The following is a 12,500-nucleotide window of genomic DNA, read 5'->3' on the forward strand; positions in this document are numbered from 1 at the left end:
GTCACTCACTCAGTCACTCACTCAGTCACTCACTCACTCACTATCTCAGTCACTCAGTCTCTCACTCACTATCTCAGTCACTCAGTCTCTCACTCACTCTCTCACTCAGTCACTCTCTCACTCAGTCACTCACTCAAACACTCACTCACTCACTCACTCTCTGCCACTCACTCTCTGTCACTCACTCTCTGTCACTCACTCTCTGTCACTCACTCTCCCACTCTCCCACTCTCCCACTCACTCACTCACTCACTCACTCACTCACTCACTCACTCACTCTCTCACTCAGTCACTCTCTCACTCACTCACTCACTCACTCAGTCACTCACTCTCTCACTCTCTCACTCTCTCACTCTCTCACTCAGTCACTCACTCACTCACTCACTCACTCACTCACTCACTCACTCACTCACACACATCCTCTCTCCTTGTCCATTACCCTAGCCTCCTCCCACACACTGCCTGGCCTTCTGTAGCTAACATGGTGTGTGTCTGAAAACACAGTGTGAACAAGGATTGTTTTGAGGTGTGTGTGTGTGTGTGTGTGTGTGTGTGTGTGTGTGTGTGTGTGTGTGTGTGTGTGTGTGTGTGTGTGTGAAGTGCTACTCAAGAGGCCTGCCTGCTGATCACACAATAAATTAAATTCTCTAGCGATCTCTCCTGAGTTTTAGAGGCACCGTCTCTAAACTTTCAAGTCCTATCAGTGTAGAGGTTTTTTTTTTTGGGGGGGGGGGAGGGGGGGGGGGGGATAGATTCATGCATATTAAACGTGTGTGTGTGTGTGTGTGTCGTCCTGTACAGCTGTACACCACCACAAAGGGGTCTCCTTTGAAATTGTCTTGTAGAAACCTGTTTACAAGCTGATCACAACACCAAAGGCGTCACCTAATCACACCCTAATATTCAGTGTGTCGTGCACTACTTTACCATGGCTTAAAAAGTAGTTCTCTGATATATATAGGTAGTTGGGTGTCGTTTGGGACGTAATCCTTGCTCCCAGAGCTTCCTTCCTCAACAGATCAGATGGTCCAGCTTGTTCAACAGCTGGATAAACGTTTATGGGAAGGAGAAGAAAACAGGGAAGTGAGATTTTAACAAAAATATGAATTGTAAAATAGCGTGAAGTAATATCACCGAGACGAGATAAAACAACATCTGGTCTTCTGTGCTGAGCCAAGTCTCGTCTGAGACTTCTGGTCCAATCAGAGAGGAGAGGGAGGAGCCCCCCCCCCCGGCTTTAAATGGCTGTTGGCACGGAAACGCTAGCCCTGGAAACATCTGTACTGTTGCTTGTTGTTGCCATTTTATAGATATATAAATAAATATAAGATATATATGTCAGAGAAGAAAGTTGGACTTTAAAAATAAACAACTTACTTTAAAATGTCTCAGCTTTTCCCCCTCGATCCTTCAAGTAGCATTCAACCAGCTGATACAGACTAAATTATTCCTAAACCTGCCTCACTCACCCGTGGTGTTACTGTCAGACTAAACCTGTCTAACTCACCCGTGGTGTTACTGTCAGACTAAACCTGTCTAACTCACCCGTGGTGTTACTGTCAGACTAAACCTGTCTAACTCACCCGTGGTATTACTGTCAGACTAAACCTGTCTAACTCACCCGTGGTATTACTGTCAGACTAAACCTGTCTAACTCACCCGTGGTGTTACTGTCAGACTAAACCTGTCTAACTCACCCGTGGTGTTACTGTCAGACTAAACCTGTCTCACTCACCCGTGGTGTTACTGTCAGACTAAACCTGTCTAACTCACCCGTGGTGTTACTGTCAGACTAAACCTGTCTCACTCACCCGTGGTGTTACTGTCAGACTAAACCTGTCTAACTCACCCGTGGTGTTACTGTCAGACTAAACCTGTCTAACTCACCCGTGGTGTTACTGTCAGACCAGCTGATACAGACTAAATGATTCCTAAACCTGCCTCACTCACCCGTGGTGTTACTGTCAGACTAAACCTGTCTAACTCACCCGTGGTGTTACTGTCAGACTAAACCTGTCTCACTCACCCGTGGTGTTATTGTCAGACTAAACCTGTCTAACTCACCCGTGGTGTTACTGTCAGAATAAACCTGCCTCACTCACCCGTGGTGTTACTGTCAGACTAAACCTGTCTAACTCACCCGTGGTGTTACTGTCAGACTAAACCTGTCTAACTCACCCGTGGTGTCAGACTAAACCTGCCTAACTCACCCGTGGTGTTACTGTCAGACTAAACCTGTCTAACTCACCCGTGGTGTTACTGTCAGACTAAACCTGTCTCACTCACCCGTGGTGTTACTGTCAGACTAAACCTGTCTAACTCACCCGTGGTGTTACTGTCAGACTAAACCTGTCTCACTCACCCGTGGTGTTACTGTCAGACTAAACCTGTCTAACTCACCCGTGGTGTTACTGTCAGACTAAACCTGTCTAACTCACCCGTGGTGTTACTGTCAGACCAGCTGATACAGACTAAATGATTCCTAAACCTGCCTCACTCACCCGTGGTGTTACTGTCAGACTAAACCTGTCTAACTCACCCGTGGTGTTACTGTCAGACTAAACCTGTCTCACTCACCCGTGGTGTTATTGTCAGACTAAACCTGTCTAACTCACCCGTGGTGTTACTGTCAGACTAAACCTGCCTCACTCACCCGTGGTGTTACTGTCAGACTAAACCTGTCTAACTCACCCGTGGTGTTACTGTCAGACTAAACCTGTCTAACTCACCCGTGGTGTCAGACTAAACCTGCCTAACTCACCCGTGGTGTTACTGTCAGACTAAACCTGCCTCACTCACCCGTGGTGTTACTGTCAGACTAAACCTGCCTCACTCACCCGTGGTGTTACTGTCAGACTAAACCTGTCTAACTCACCCGTGGTGTTACTGTCAGACTAAACCTGTCTCACTCACCCGTGGTGTTACTGTCAGACTAAACCTGTCTAACTCACCCGTGATGTTACTGTCAGACTAAACCTGTCTAACTCACCCGTGGTGTTACTGTCAGACCAGCTGATGCAGACTAAATGTTTCCTAAACCTGTCTAACTCACCCGTGGTGTTACTGTCAGACTAAACCTGTCTAACTCACCCGTGGTGTTACTGTCAGACTAAGCCTGTCTAACTCACCCGTGGTGTTACTGTCAGACTAAACCTGTCTAACTCACCCGTGGTGTTACTGTCAGACTAAACCTGCCTAACTCACCCGTGGTGTTACTGTCAGACTAAATGTTTCCTAAACCTGCCTAACTCACCCGTGGTGACAGACCCAGCGTTGGTGAGCCCATCGATTCATGCTGTTCCTCAAGTCATTCATCTGAACACTGTGCTCAGTGTCTGTAGTCCTGCTCTACGGGACGGAGGCTGCAGTGTGTGTGTGTGTGTGTGTGTGTGTGTGTGTGAGTGGCTTGGTGGGTGGGTGGGTGTGTGTGTGAGTATGTAGTGTGTGTGTGAGTGGGTGGGTCTGTTTGCTATAATAGTCGGAGACTGCCGTTTCCATCAACCCCTCAACCTTTACCTGTCCTCTCAGTCTGCAGAGCCTCAGGAAGTGGATCAGTCCTCTCCTATTCCGGCCAGCAGTCTCTGTTTCTCAATCCTGAATTACTACTTACTAACTCACCATGGGAAACATACTCAGGACCAGGACCAGCTAGAACAGCAGTCACTATCTGTATCAGGACCAGCTAGAACAGCAGTCACTATCTGTATCAGGACCAGCTAGAACAGCAGTCACTATCTGTATCAGGACCAGCTAGAACAGCAGTCACTATCTGTATCAGGACCAGCTAGAACAGCAGTCACTATCTGTATCAGGACCAGCTAGAACAGCAGTCACTATCTGTATCAGGACCAGCTAGAACAGCAGTCACTATCTGTATCAGGACCAGCTAGAACAGCAGTCACTATCTGTATCAGGACCAGCTAGAACAGTCCTCAGAGATGTGTCAGCGAAGACAGGGAAGATAGGAAGAGAGGGTGTGTGTGTGTGTGGGTGGTGTGTTGGTGGGAGTCTATCCATGGTTCTTGTTATTGTAAAGGTCACGTGTCTTCAGTGAAACCCCCTCATTACAGTCTGTCCTCTCTGAAACCCCTCATTACAGTCTGTCCTCCTCTCTGAAACCCCTCATTACAGTCTGTCCTCTCTGAAACCCCTCATTACAGTCTGTCCTCCTCTCTGAAACCCCTCATTACAGTCTGTCCTCCTCTCTGAAACCCCTCATTACAGTCTGTCCTCCTCTCTGAAACCCCTCATTACAGTCTGTCCTCCTCTCTGAAACCCCTCATTACAGTCTGTCCTCTCTGAAACCCCCTCATTACAGTATGTGCTCTCTGAAACCCCTCATTACAGTCTGTCCTCCTCTCTGAAACCCCTCATTACAGTCTGTCCTCCTCTCTGAAACCCCTCATTACAGTCTGTCCTCCTCTCTGAAACCCCTCATTACAGTCTGTCCTCCTCTCTGAAACCCCCTCATTACAGTCTGTCCTCTCTGAAACCCCCTCATTACAGTCTGTCCTCTCTGAAACCCCTCATTACAGTCTGTCCTCCTCTCTGAAACCCCTCAATACAGTCTGTCCTCCTCTCTGAAACCCCTCATTACAGTCTGTCCTCCTATCTGAAACCCCTCATTACAGTCTGTCCTCCTCTCTGAAACCCCTCAATACAGTCTGTCCTCCTCTCTGAAACCCCTCATTACAGTCTGTCCTCCTATCTGAAACCCCTCATTACAGTCTGTCCTCCTCTCTGAAACCCCTCATTACAGTCTGTCCTCCTCTCTGAAACCCCCTCATTACAGTCTGCCCTCCTCTCTGAAACCCCTCATTACAGTCTGTCCTCTCTGAAATCCCTCATTACAGTCTGTCCTCCTCTCTGAAACCCCCTCATTACAGTCTGTCCTCCTCTCTGAAACCCCTCATTACAGTCTGTCCTCCTCTCTGAAACCCCTCATTACAGTCTGTCCTCTCTGAAACCCCTCATTACAGTCTGTCCTCCTCTCTGAAACCCCTCATTACAGTCTGTCCTCCTCTCTGAAACCCCTCATTACAGTCTGTCCTCCTCTCTGAAACCCCTCATTAGAGTCTGTCCTCTCTGAAACCCCTCATTACAGTCTGTCCTCCTCTCTGAAACCCCTCATTACAGTCTGTCCTCTCTGAAACCCCTCATTACAGTCTGTCCTCTCTGAAACCCCCTCATTACAGTCTGTCCTCCTCTCTGAAACCCCTCATTACAGTCTGTCCTCCTCTCTGAAACCCCTCATTACAGTCTGTCCTCCTCTCTGAACCCCCTCATTACAGTCTGTCCTCCTCTCTGAAACCCCTCATTACAGTATGTCCTCCTCTCTGAAACCCCTCATTACAGTCTGTCCTCTCTGAAACCCCCTCATTACAGTATGTGCTCTCTGAAACCCCTCATTACAGTCTGTCCTCCTCTCTGAAACCCCCTCATTACAGTCTGTCCTCCTCTCTGAAACCCCTCATTACAGTCTGTCCTCCTCTCTGAAACCCCTCATTACAGTCTGTCCTCCTCTCTGAAACCCCTCATTACAGTCTGTCCTCCTCTCTGAAACCCCTCATTACAGTCTGTCCTCCTCTCTGAAACCCCCTCATTACAGTCTGCCCTCCTCTCTGAAACCCCTCATTACAGTCTGTCCTCCTCTCTGAAACCCCCTCATTACAGTCTGTCCTCCTCTCTGAAACCCCTCATTACAGTCTGTCCTCCTCTCTGAAACCCCTCATTACAGTCTGTCCTCTCTGAAACCCCTCATTACAGTCTGTCCTCCTCTCTGAAACCCCTCATTACAGTCTGTCCTCCTCTCTGAAACCCCTCATTACAGTCTGTCCTCCTCTCTGAAACCCCTCATTAGAGTCTGTCCTCTCTGAAACCCCTCATTACAGTCTGTCCTCCTCTCTGAAACCCCTCATTACAGTCTGTCCTCTCTGAAACCCCTCATTACAGTCTGTCCTCTCTGAAACCCCCTCATTACAGTCTGTCCTCCTCTCTGAAACCCCTCATTACAGTCTGTCCTCCTCTCTGAAACCCCTCATTACAGTCTGTCCTCCTCTCTGAACCCCCTCATTACAGTCTGTCCTCCTCTCTGAAACCCCTCATTACAGTATGTCCTCCTCTCTGAAACCCCTCATTACAGTCTGTCCTCTCTGAAACCCCCTCATTACAGTATGTGCTCTCTGAAACCCCTCATTACAGTCTGTCCTCCTCTCTGAAACCCCCTCATTACAGTCTGTCCTCCTCTCTGAAACCCCTCATTACAGTCTGTCCTCCTCTCTGAAACCCCTCATTACAGTCTGTCCTCCTCTCTGAAACCCCTCATTACAGTCTGTCCTCCTCTCTGAAACCCCCTCATTACAGTCTGTCCTCCTCTCCGAAACCCCCTCATTACAGTCTGTCCTCTCTGAAACCCCTCATTACAGTCTGTCCTCCTCTCTGAAACCCCTCATTACAGTCTGTCCTCCTCTCTGAAACCCCTCATTACAGTCTGTCCTCCTATCTGAAACCCCTCATTACAGTCTGTCCTCCTCTCTGAAACCCCTCATTACAGTCTGTCCTCCTATCTGAAACCCCCTCATTACAGTCTGTCCTCCTCTCTGAAACCCCCTCATTACAGTCTGTCCTCCTCTCTGAAACCCCTCATTACAGTCTGTCCTCCTATCTGAAACCCCTCATTACAGTCTGTCCTTCTCTCTGAAACACCCTCATTACAGTCTGTCCTCTCTGAAACCCCTCATTACAGTCTGTCCTCCTATCTGAAACCCCTCATTACAGTCTGTCCTCCTCTCTGAAACCCCTCATTACAGTCTGTCCTCCTCTCTGAAACCCCCTCATTACAGTCTGTCCTCCTCTCTGAAACCCCTCATTACAGTCTGTCCTCCTCTCTGAAACCCCTCATTACAGTCTGTCCTCCTCTCTGAAACCCCTCATTACAGTCTGTTCTCCTCTCTGAAACCCCTCATTACAGTCTGTCCTCCTCTCTGAAACCCCTCATTACAGTCTGTCCTCCTCTCTGAAACCCCTCATTACAGTCTGTCCTCTCTGAAACCCCTCATTACAGTCTGTCCTCCTCTCTGAAACCCCCTCATTACAGTCTGTCCTCTCTGAAACCCCTCATTACAGTCTGTCCTCCTCTCTGAAACCCCTCATTACAGTCTGTCCTCCTCTCTGAAACCCCTCATTACAGTCTGTCCTCCTCTCTGAAACCCCCTCATTACAGTCTGTCCTCCTCTCTGAAACCCCTCATTACAGTCTGTCCTATCTGAAACCCCTCATTACAGTCTGTCCTCCTCTCTGAAACCCCTCATTACAGTCTGTCCTCCTATCTGAAACCCCCTCATTACAGTCTGTCCTCCTCTCTGAAACCCCCTCATTACAGTCTGTCCTCCTCTCTGAAACCCCTCATTACAGTCTGTCCTCCTATCTGAAACCCCTCATTACAGTCTGTCCTTCTCTCTGAAACACCCTCATTACAGTCTGTCCTCTCTGAAACCCCTCATTACAGTCTGTCCTCCTATCTGAAACCCCTCATTACAGTCTGTCCTCCTCTCTGAAACCCCTCATTACAGTCTGTCCTCCTCTCTGAAACCCCCTCATTACAGTCTGTCCTCCTCTCTGAAACCCCTCATTACAGTCTGTCCTCCTCTCTGAAACCCCTCATTACAGTCTGTCCTCCTCTCTGAAACCCCTCATTACAGTCTGTCCTCTCTGAAACCCCTCATTACAGTCTGTCCTCCTCTCTGAAACCCCCTCATTACAGTCTGTCCTCTCTGAAACCCCTCATTACAGTCTGTCCTCCTCTCTGAAACCCCTCATTACAGTCTGTCCTCCTCTCTGAAACCCCTCATTACAGTCTGTCCTCCTCTCTGAAACCCCCTCATTACAGTCTGTCCTCCTCTCTGAAGCCCCTCATTACAGTCTGTCCTCTCTGAAACCCCGCATTACAGTCTGTCCTCCTCTCTGAAACCCCCTCATTACAGTCTGTCCTCCTCTCTGAAACCCCTCATTACAGTCTGTCCTCCTCTCTGAAACCCCACATTACAGTCTGTCCTCCTCTCTGAAACCCCTCATTACAGTCTGTCCTCTCTGAAACCCCTCATTACAGTCTGTCCTCCTCTCTGAAACACCCTCATTACAGTCTGTCCTCTCTGAAACCCCCTCATTACAGTCTGTCCTCTCTGAAACCCCTCATTACAGTCTGTCCTCCTCTCTGAAACCCCTCATTACAGTCTGTCCTCCTCTCTGAAACCCCTCATTACAGTCTGTCCTCCTCTCTGAAACCCCTCATTACAGTCTGTCCTCTCTGAAACCCCTCATTACAGTCTGTCCTCTCTGAAACCCCTCATTACAGTCTGTCCTCCTCTCTGAAACCCCTCATTACAGTCTGTCCTCTCTGAAACCCCTCATTACAGTCTGTCCTCTCTGAAACCCCCTCATTACAGTCTGTCCTCCTCTCTGAAACCCCTCATTACAGTCTGTCCTCCTCTCTGAAACCCCTCATTACAGTCTGTCCTCCTCTCTGAACCCCCTCATTACAGTCTGTCCTCCTCTCTGAAACCCCCTCATTACAGTCTGTCCTCCTCTCTGAAACCCCTCATTACAGTCTGTCCTCCTCTCTGAAACCCCTCATTACAGTCTGTCCTCTCTGAAACCCCTCATTACAGTCTGTCCTCCTCTCTGAAACCCCTCATTACAGTCTGTCCTCCTCTCTGAAACCCCTCATTACAGTCTGTCCTCCTCTCTGAAACCCCTCATTAGAGTCTGTCCTCTCTGAAACCCCTCATTACAGTCTGTCCTCCTCTCTGAAACCCCTCATTACAGTCTGTCCTCTCTGAAACCCCTCATTACAGTCTGTCCTCTCTGAAACCCCCTCATTACAGTCTGTCCTCCTCTCTGAAACCCCTCATTACAGTCTGTCCTCCTCTCTGAAACCCCTCATTACAGTCTGTCCTCCTCTCTGAACCCCCTCATTACAGTCTGTCCTCCTCTCTGAAACCCCTCATTACAGTATGTCCTCCTCTCTGAAACCCCTCATTACAGTCTGTCCTCTCTGAAACCCCCTCATTACAGTATGTGCTCTCTGAAACCCCTCATTACAGTCTGTCCTCCTCTCTGAAACCCCTCATTACAGTCTGTCCTCCTCTCTGAAACCCCCTCATTACAGTCTGTCCTCCTCTCTGAAACCCCTCATTATAGTCTGTCCTCCTCTCTGAAACCCCTCATTACAGTCTGTCCTCCTCTCTGAAACCCCTCATTACAGTCTGTCCTCCTCTCTGAAACCCCCTCATTACAGTCTGTCCTCCTCTCTGAAACCCCCTCATTACAGTCTGTCCTCTCTGAAACCCCTCATTACAGTCTGTCCTCCTCTCTGAAACCCCTCATTACAGTCTGTCCTCCTCTCTGAAACCCCTCATTACAGTCTGTCCTCCTATCTGAAACCCCTCATTACAGTCTGTCCTCCTCTCTGAAACCCCTCATTACAGTCTGTCCTCCTATCTGAAACCCCCTCATTACAGTCTGTCCTCCTCTCTGAAACCCCCTCATTACAGTCTGTCCTCCTCTCTGAAACCCCTCATTACAGTCTGTCCTTCTATCTGAAACCCCTCATTACAGTCTGTCCTTCTCTCTGAAACACCCTCATTACAGTCTGTCCTCTCTGAAACCCCTCATTACAGTCTGTCCTCCTATCTGAAACCCCTCATTACAGTCTGTCCTCCTCTCTGAAACCCCTCATTACAGTCTGTCCTCCTCTCTGAAACCCCCTCATTACAGTCTGTCCTCCTCTCTGAAACCCCTCATTACAGTCTGTCCTCCTCTCTGAAACCCCTCATTACAGTCTGTCCTCCTCTCTGAAACCCCTCATTACAGTCTGTCCTCCTCTCTGAAACCCCTCATTACAGTCTGTCCTCCTCTCTGAAACCCCTCATTACAGTCTGTCCTCCTCTCTGAAACCCCTCATTACAGTCTGTCCTCCTCTCTGAAACCCCTCATTACAGTCTGTCCTCTCTGAAACCCCTCATTACAGTCTGTCCTCCTCTCTGAAACCCCCTCATTACAGTCTGTCCTCTCTGAAACCCCTCATTACAGTCTGTCCTCCTCTCTGAAACCCCTCATTACAGTCTGTCCTCCTCTCTGAAACCCCTCATTACAGTCTGTCCTCCTCTCTGAAACCCCTCATTACAGTCTGTCCTCTCTGAAACCCCCTCATTACAGTCTGTCCTCCTCTTTGAAACCCCTCATTACAGTCTGTCCTCCTCTGAAACCCCTCATTACAGTCTGTCCTCCTCTCTGAAACCCCTCATTACAGTCTGTCCTCGTCTCTGAAACCCCTCATTACAGTCTGTCCTCGTCTCTGAAACCCCTCATTACAGTCTGTCCTCCTCTCTGAAACCCCCTCATTACAGTCTGTCCTCCTCTCTGAAACCCCTCATTACAGTCTGTCCTCCTCTCTGAAACCCCCTCATTACAGTCTGTCCTCCTCTCTGAAACCCCTCATTACAGTCTGTCCTCCTCTCTGAAACCCCTCATTACAGTCTGTCCTCCTCTCTGAAACCCCTCATTACAGTCTGTCCTCCTCTCTGAAACCCCTCATTACAGTCTGTCCTCTCTGAAACCCCTCATTACAGTCTGTCCTCTCTGAAACCCCTCATTACAGTCTGTCCTCCTCTCTGAAACCCCCTCATTACAGTCTGTCCTCTCTGAAACCCCCTCATTACAGTCTGTCCTCCTCTCTGAAACCCCTCATTACAGTCTGTCCTCCTCTCTGAAACCCCTCATTACAGTCTGTCCTCCTCTCTGAAACCCCTCATTACAGTCTGTCCTCCTCTCTGAAACCCCTCATTACAGTCTGTCCTCTCTGAAACCCCCTCATTACAGTCTGTCCTCTCTGAAACCCCTCACTACAGTCTGTCCTCCTCTCTGAAACCCCTCATTACAGTCTGTCCTCCTCTCTGAAACCCCCTCATTACAGTCTGTCCTCCTCTCTGAAACCCCTCATTACAGTCTGTCCTCCTCTCTGAAACCCCTCATTACAGTCTGTCCTCTCTGAAACCCCTCATTACAGTCTGTCCTCTCTGAAACCCCCTCATTACAGTCTGTCCTCTCTGAAACCCCTCATTACAGTCTGTCCTCCTCTCTGAAACCCCTCATTACAGTCTGTCCTCCTCTCTGAAACACCCTCATTACAGTCTGTCCTCCTCTCTGAAACCCCTCATTACAGTCTGTCCTCCTCTCTGAAACCCCTCATTACAGTCTGTCCTCCTCTCTGAAACCCCTCATTACAGTCTGTCCTCCTCTCTGAAACCCCCTCATTACAGTCTGTCCTCCTCTCTGAAACCCCCTCATTACAGTCTGTCCTCCTCTCTGAAACACCCTCATTACGGTCTGTCCTCCTCTCTGAAACCCCTCATTATTCAGATGTGTGTTTGGTGTTGGAAACACCCTTGGTCCTTCTATCAGCTGTAGACTGAGACGATGGTGTGTATAGGGGAGGGACTATGCAAATGAGATTCATATGTGTGTTTGGTCCTTCTATCAGCTGTAGACTGAGACTCTGCTGTGATGGTGTGTTGTGGTGTGTATAGGGGAGGGACTATGCAAATGAGATGCATATGTGTGTTTGGTCCTTCTATCAGCTGTAGACTGAGACTCTGCTGTGATGGTGTGTTGTGGTGTGTATAGGGGAGGGACTATGCAAATGAGATGCATATGTGCTCAGTACTTCCTTTGTGGCTGCTTGTCCATGTTCACATATTAACCCGCTGGTCCCGCCTGCCTTCTATTGGTGTGTCTGTGTGTAGATCCGCCCCCAGGAGATGTCCGAGAGCTGTTTCTGGGTGGTGGCTAACGAGGATCGCTATGACAACCCTGACCTGCTCAACAGACTGGCGCACACCTTTGGCTCATACAGACCAGGTCAGGCTAACTACTGTTGTTATCGTCTCTGTCTGTCTCTATCTGTGTCTTTCTCTCTGTCTGTCCCTCTGTGTCTCTGTCTGTCTCTCTGTGTCTCTGTCTGTCTCTCTGTGTCTCTGTCTGTCTCTCTGTGTCTCTGTCTGTCTCTCTGTGTCTCTGTGTCTCTGTGTCTCTCTCTGTGTCTCTCTGTGTCTCTGTGTCTCTGTGTAGCTATCACTAGGTGGAGGATAACTATCATGGTCCTGTATAGATAGTATCACTAGGTAGAGGAGAACTATCATGAACCTGTATCGTACCACCAGGAAGAGGAGAACTATCATGGTCCTGTATAGATAGTATCACTAGGTAGAGGAGAACTATCATGGTCCTGTATAGTACCACTAGGTAGAGGAGAACTATCATGGTCCTGTATAGTACCACTAGGTAGAGGAGAACTATCATGGTCCTGTATAGTATCACTAGGTAGAGGAGAACTATCATGGTCCTGTATCGTACCACTAGGTAGAGGAGAACTATCATGGTCCTGTATCGTACCACCAGGAAGAGGAGAACTATCATGGTCCTGTATCGTACCACTAGGTAGA

At 48.8% G+C, this 12,500-nt stretch overlaps 1 protein-coding gene across 1 annotated transcript in view; it reads left to right on the plus strand.

Annotated features, from left to right (window-relative positions):
* The window catches only part of LOC139413972 (protein diaphanous homolog 3-like), a 451,641-nt gene that overhangs the window by 135,004 nt on the left and 304,137 nt on the right, over positions 1 to 12,500 (plus strand). The window contains exon 17 of the mRNA XM_071161859.1: positions 11,802 to 11,916. Coding sequence (XP_071017960.1) covers positions 11,802 to 11,916 — 115 coding nt within the window. The remainder of the gene's footprint in view (positions 1 to 11,801; positions 11,917 to 12,500) is intronic.

The sequence above is a fragment of the Oncorhynchus clarkii genome, chromosome 7 (genome assembly GCF_045791955.1).
Source record: "Oncorhynchus clarkii lewisi isolate Uvic-CL-2024 chromosome 7, UVic_Ocla_1.0, whole genome shotgun sequence".
Taxonomy (NCBI): Eukaryota; Metazoa; Chordata; class Actinopteri; order Salmoniformes; family Salmonidae; genus Oncorhynchus; species Oncorhynchus clarkii.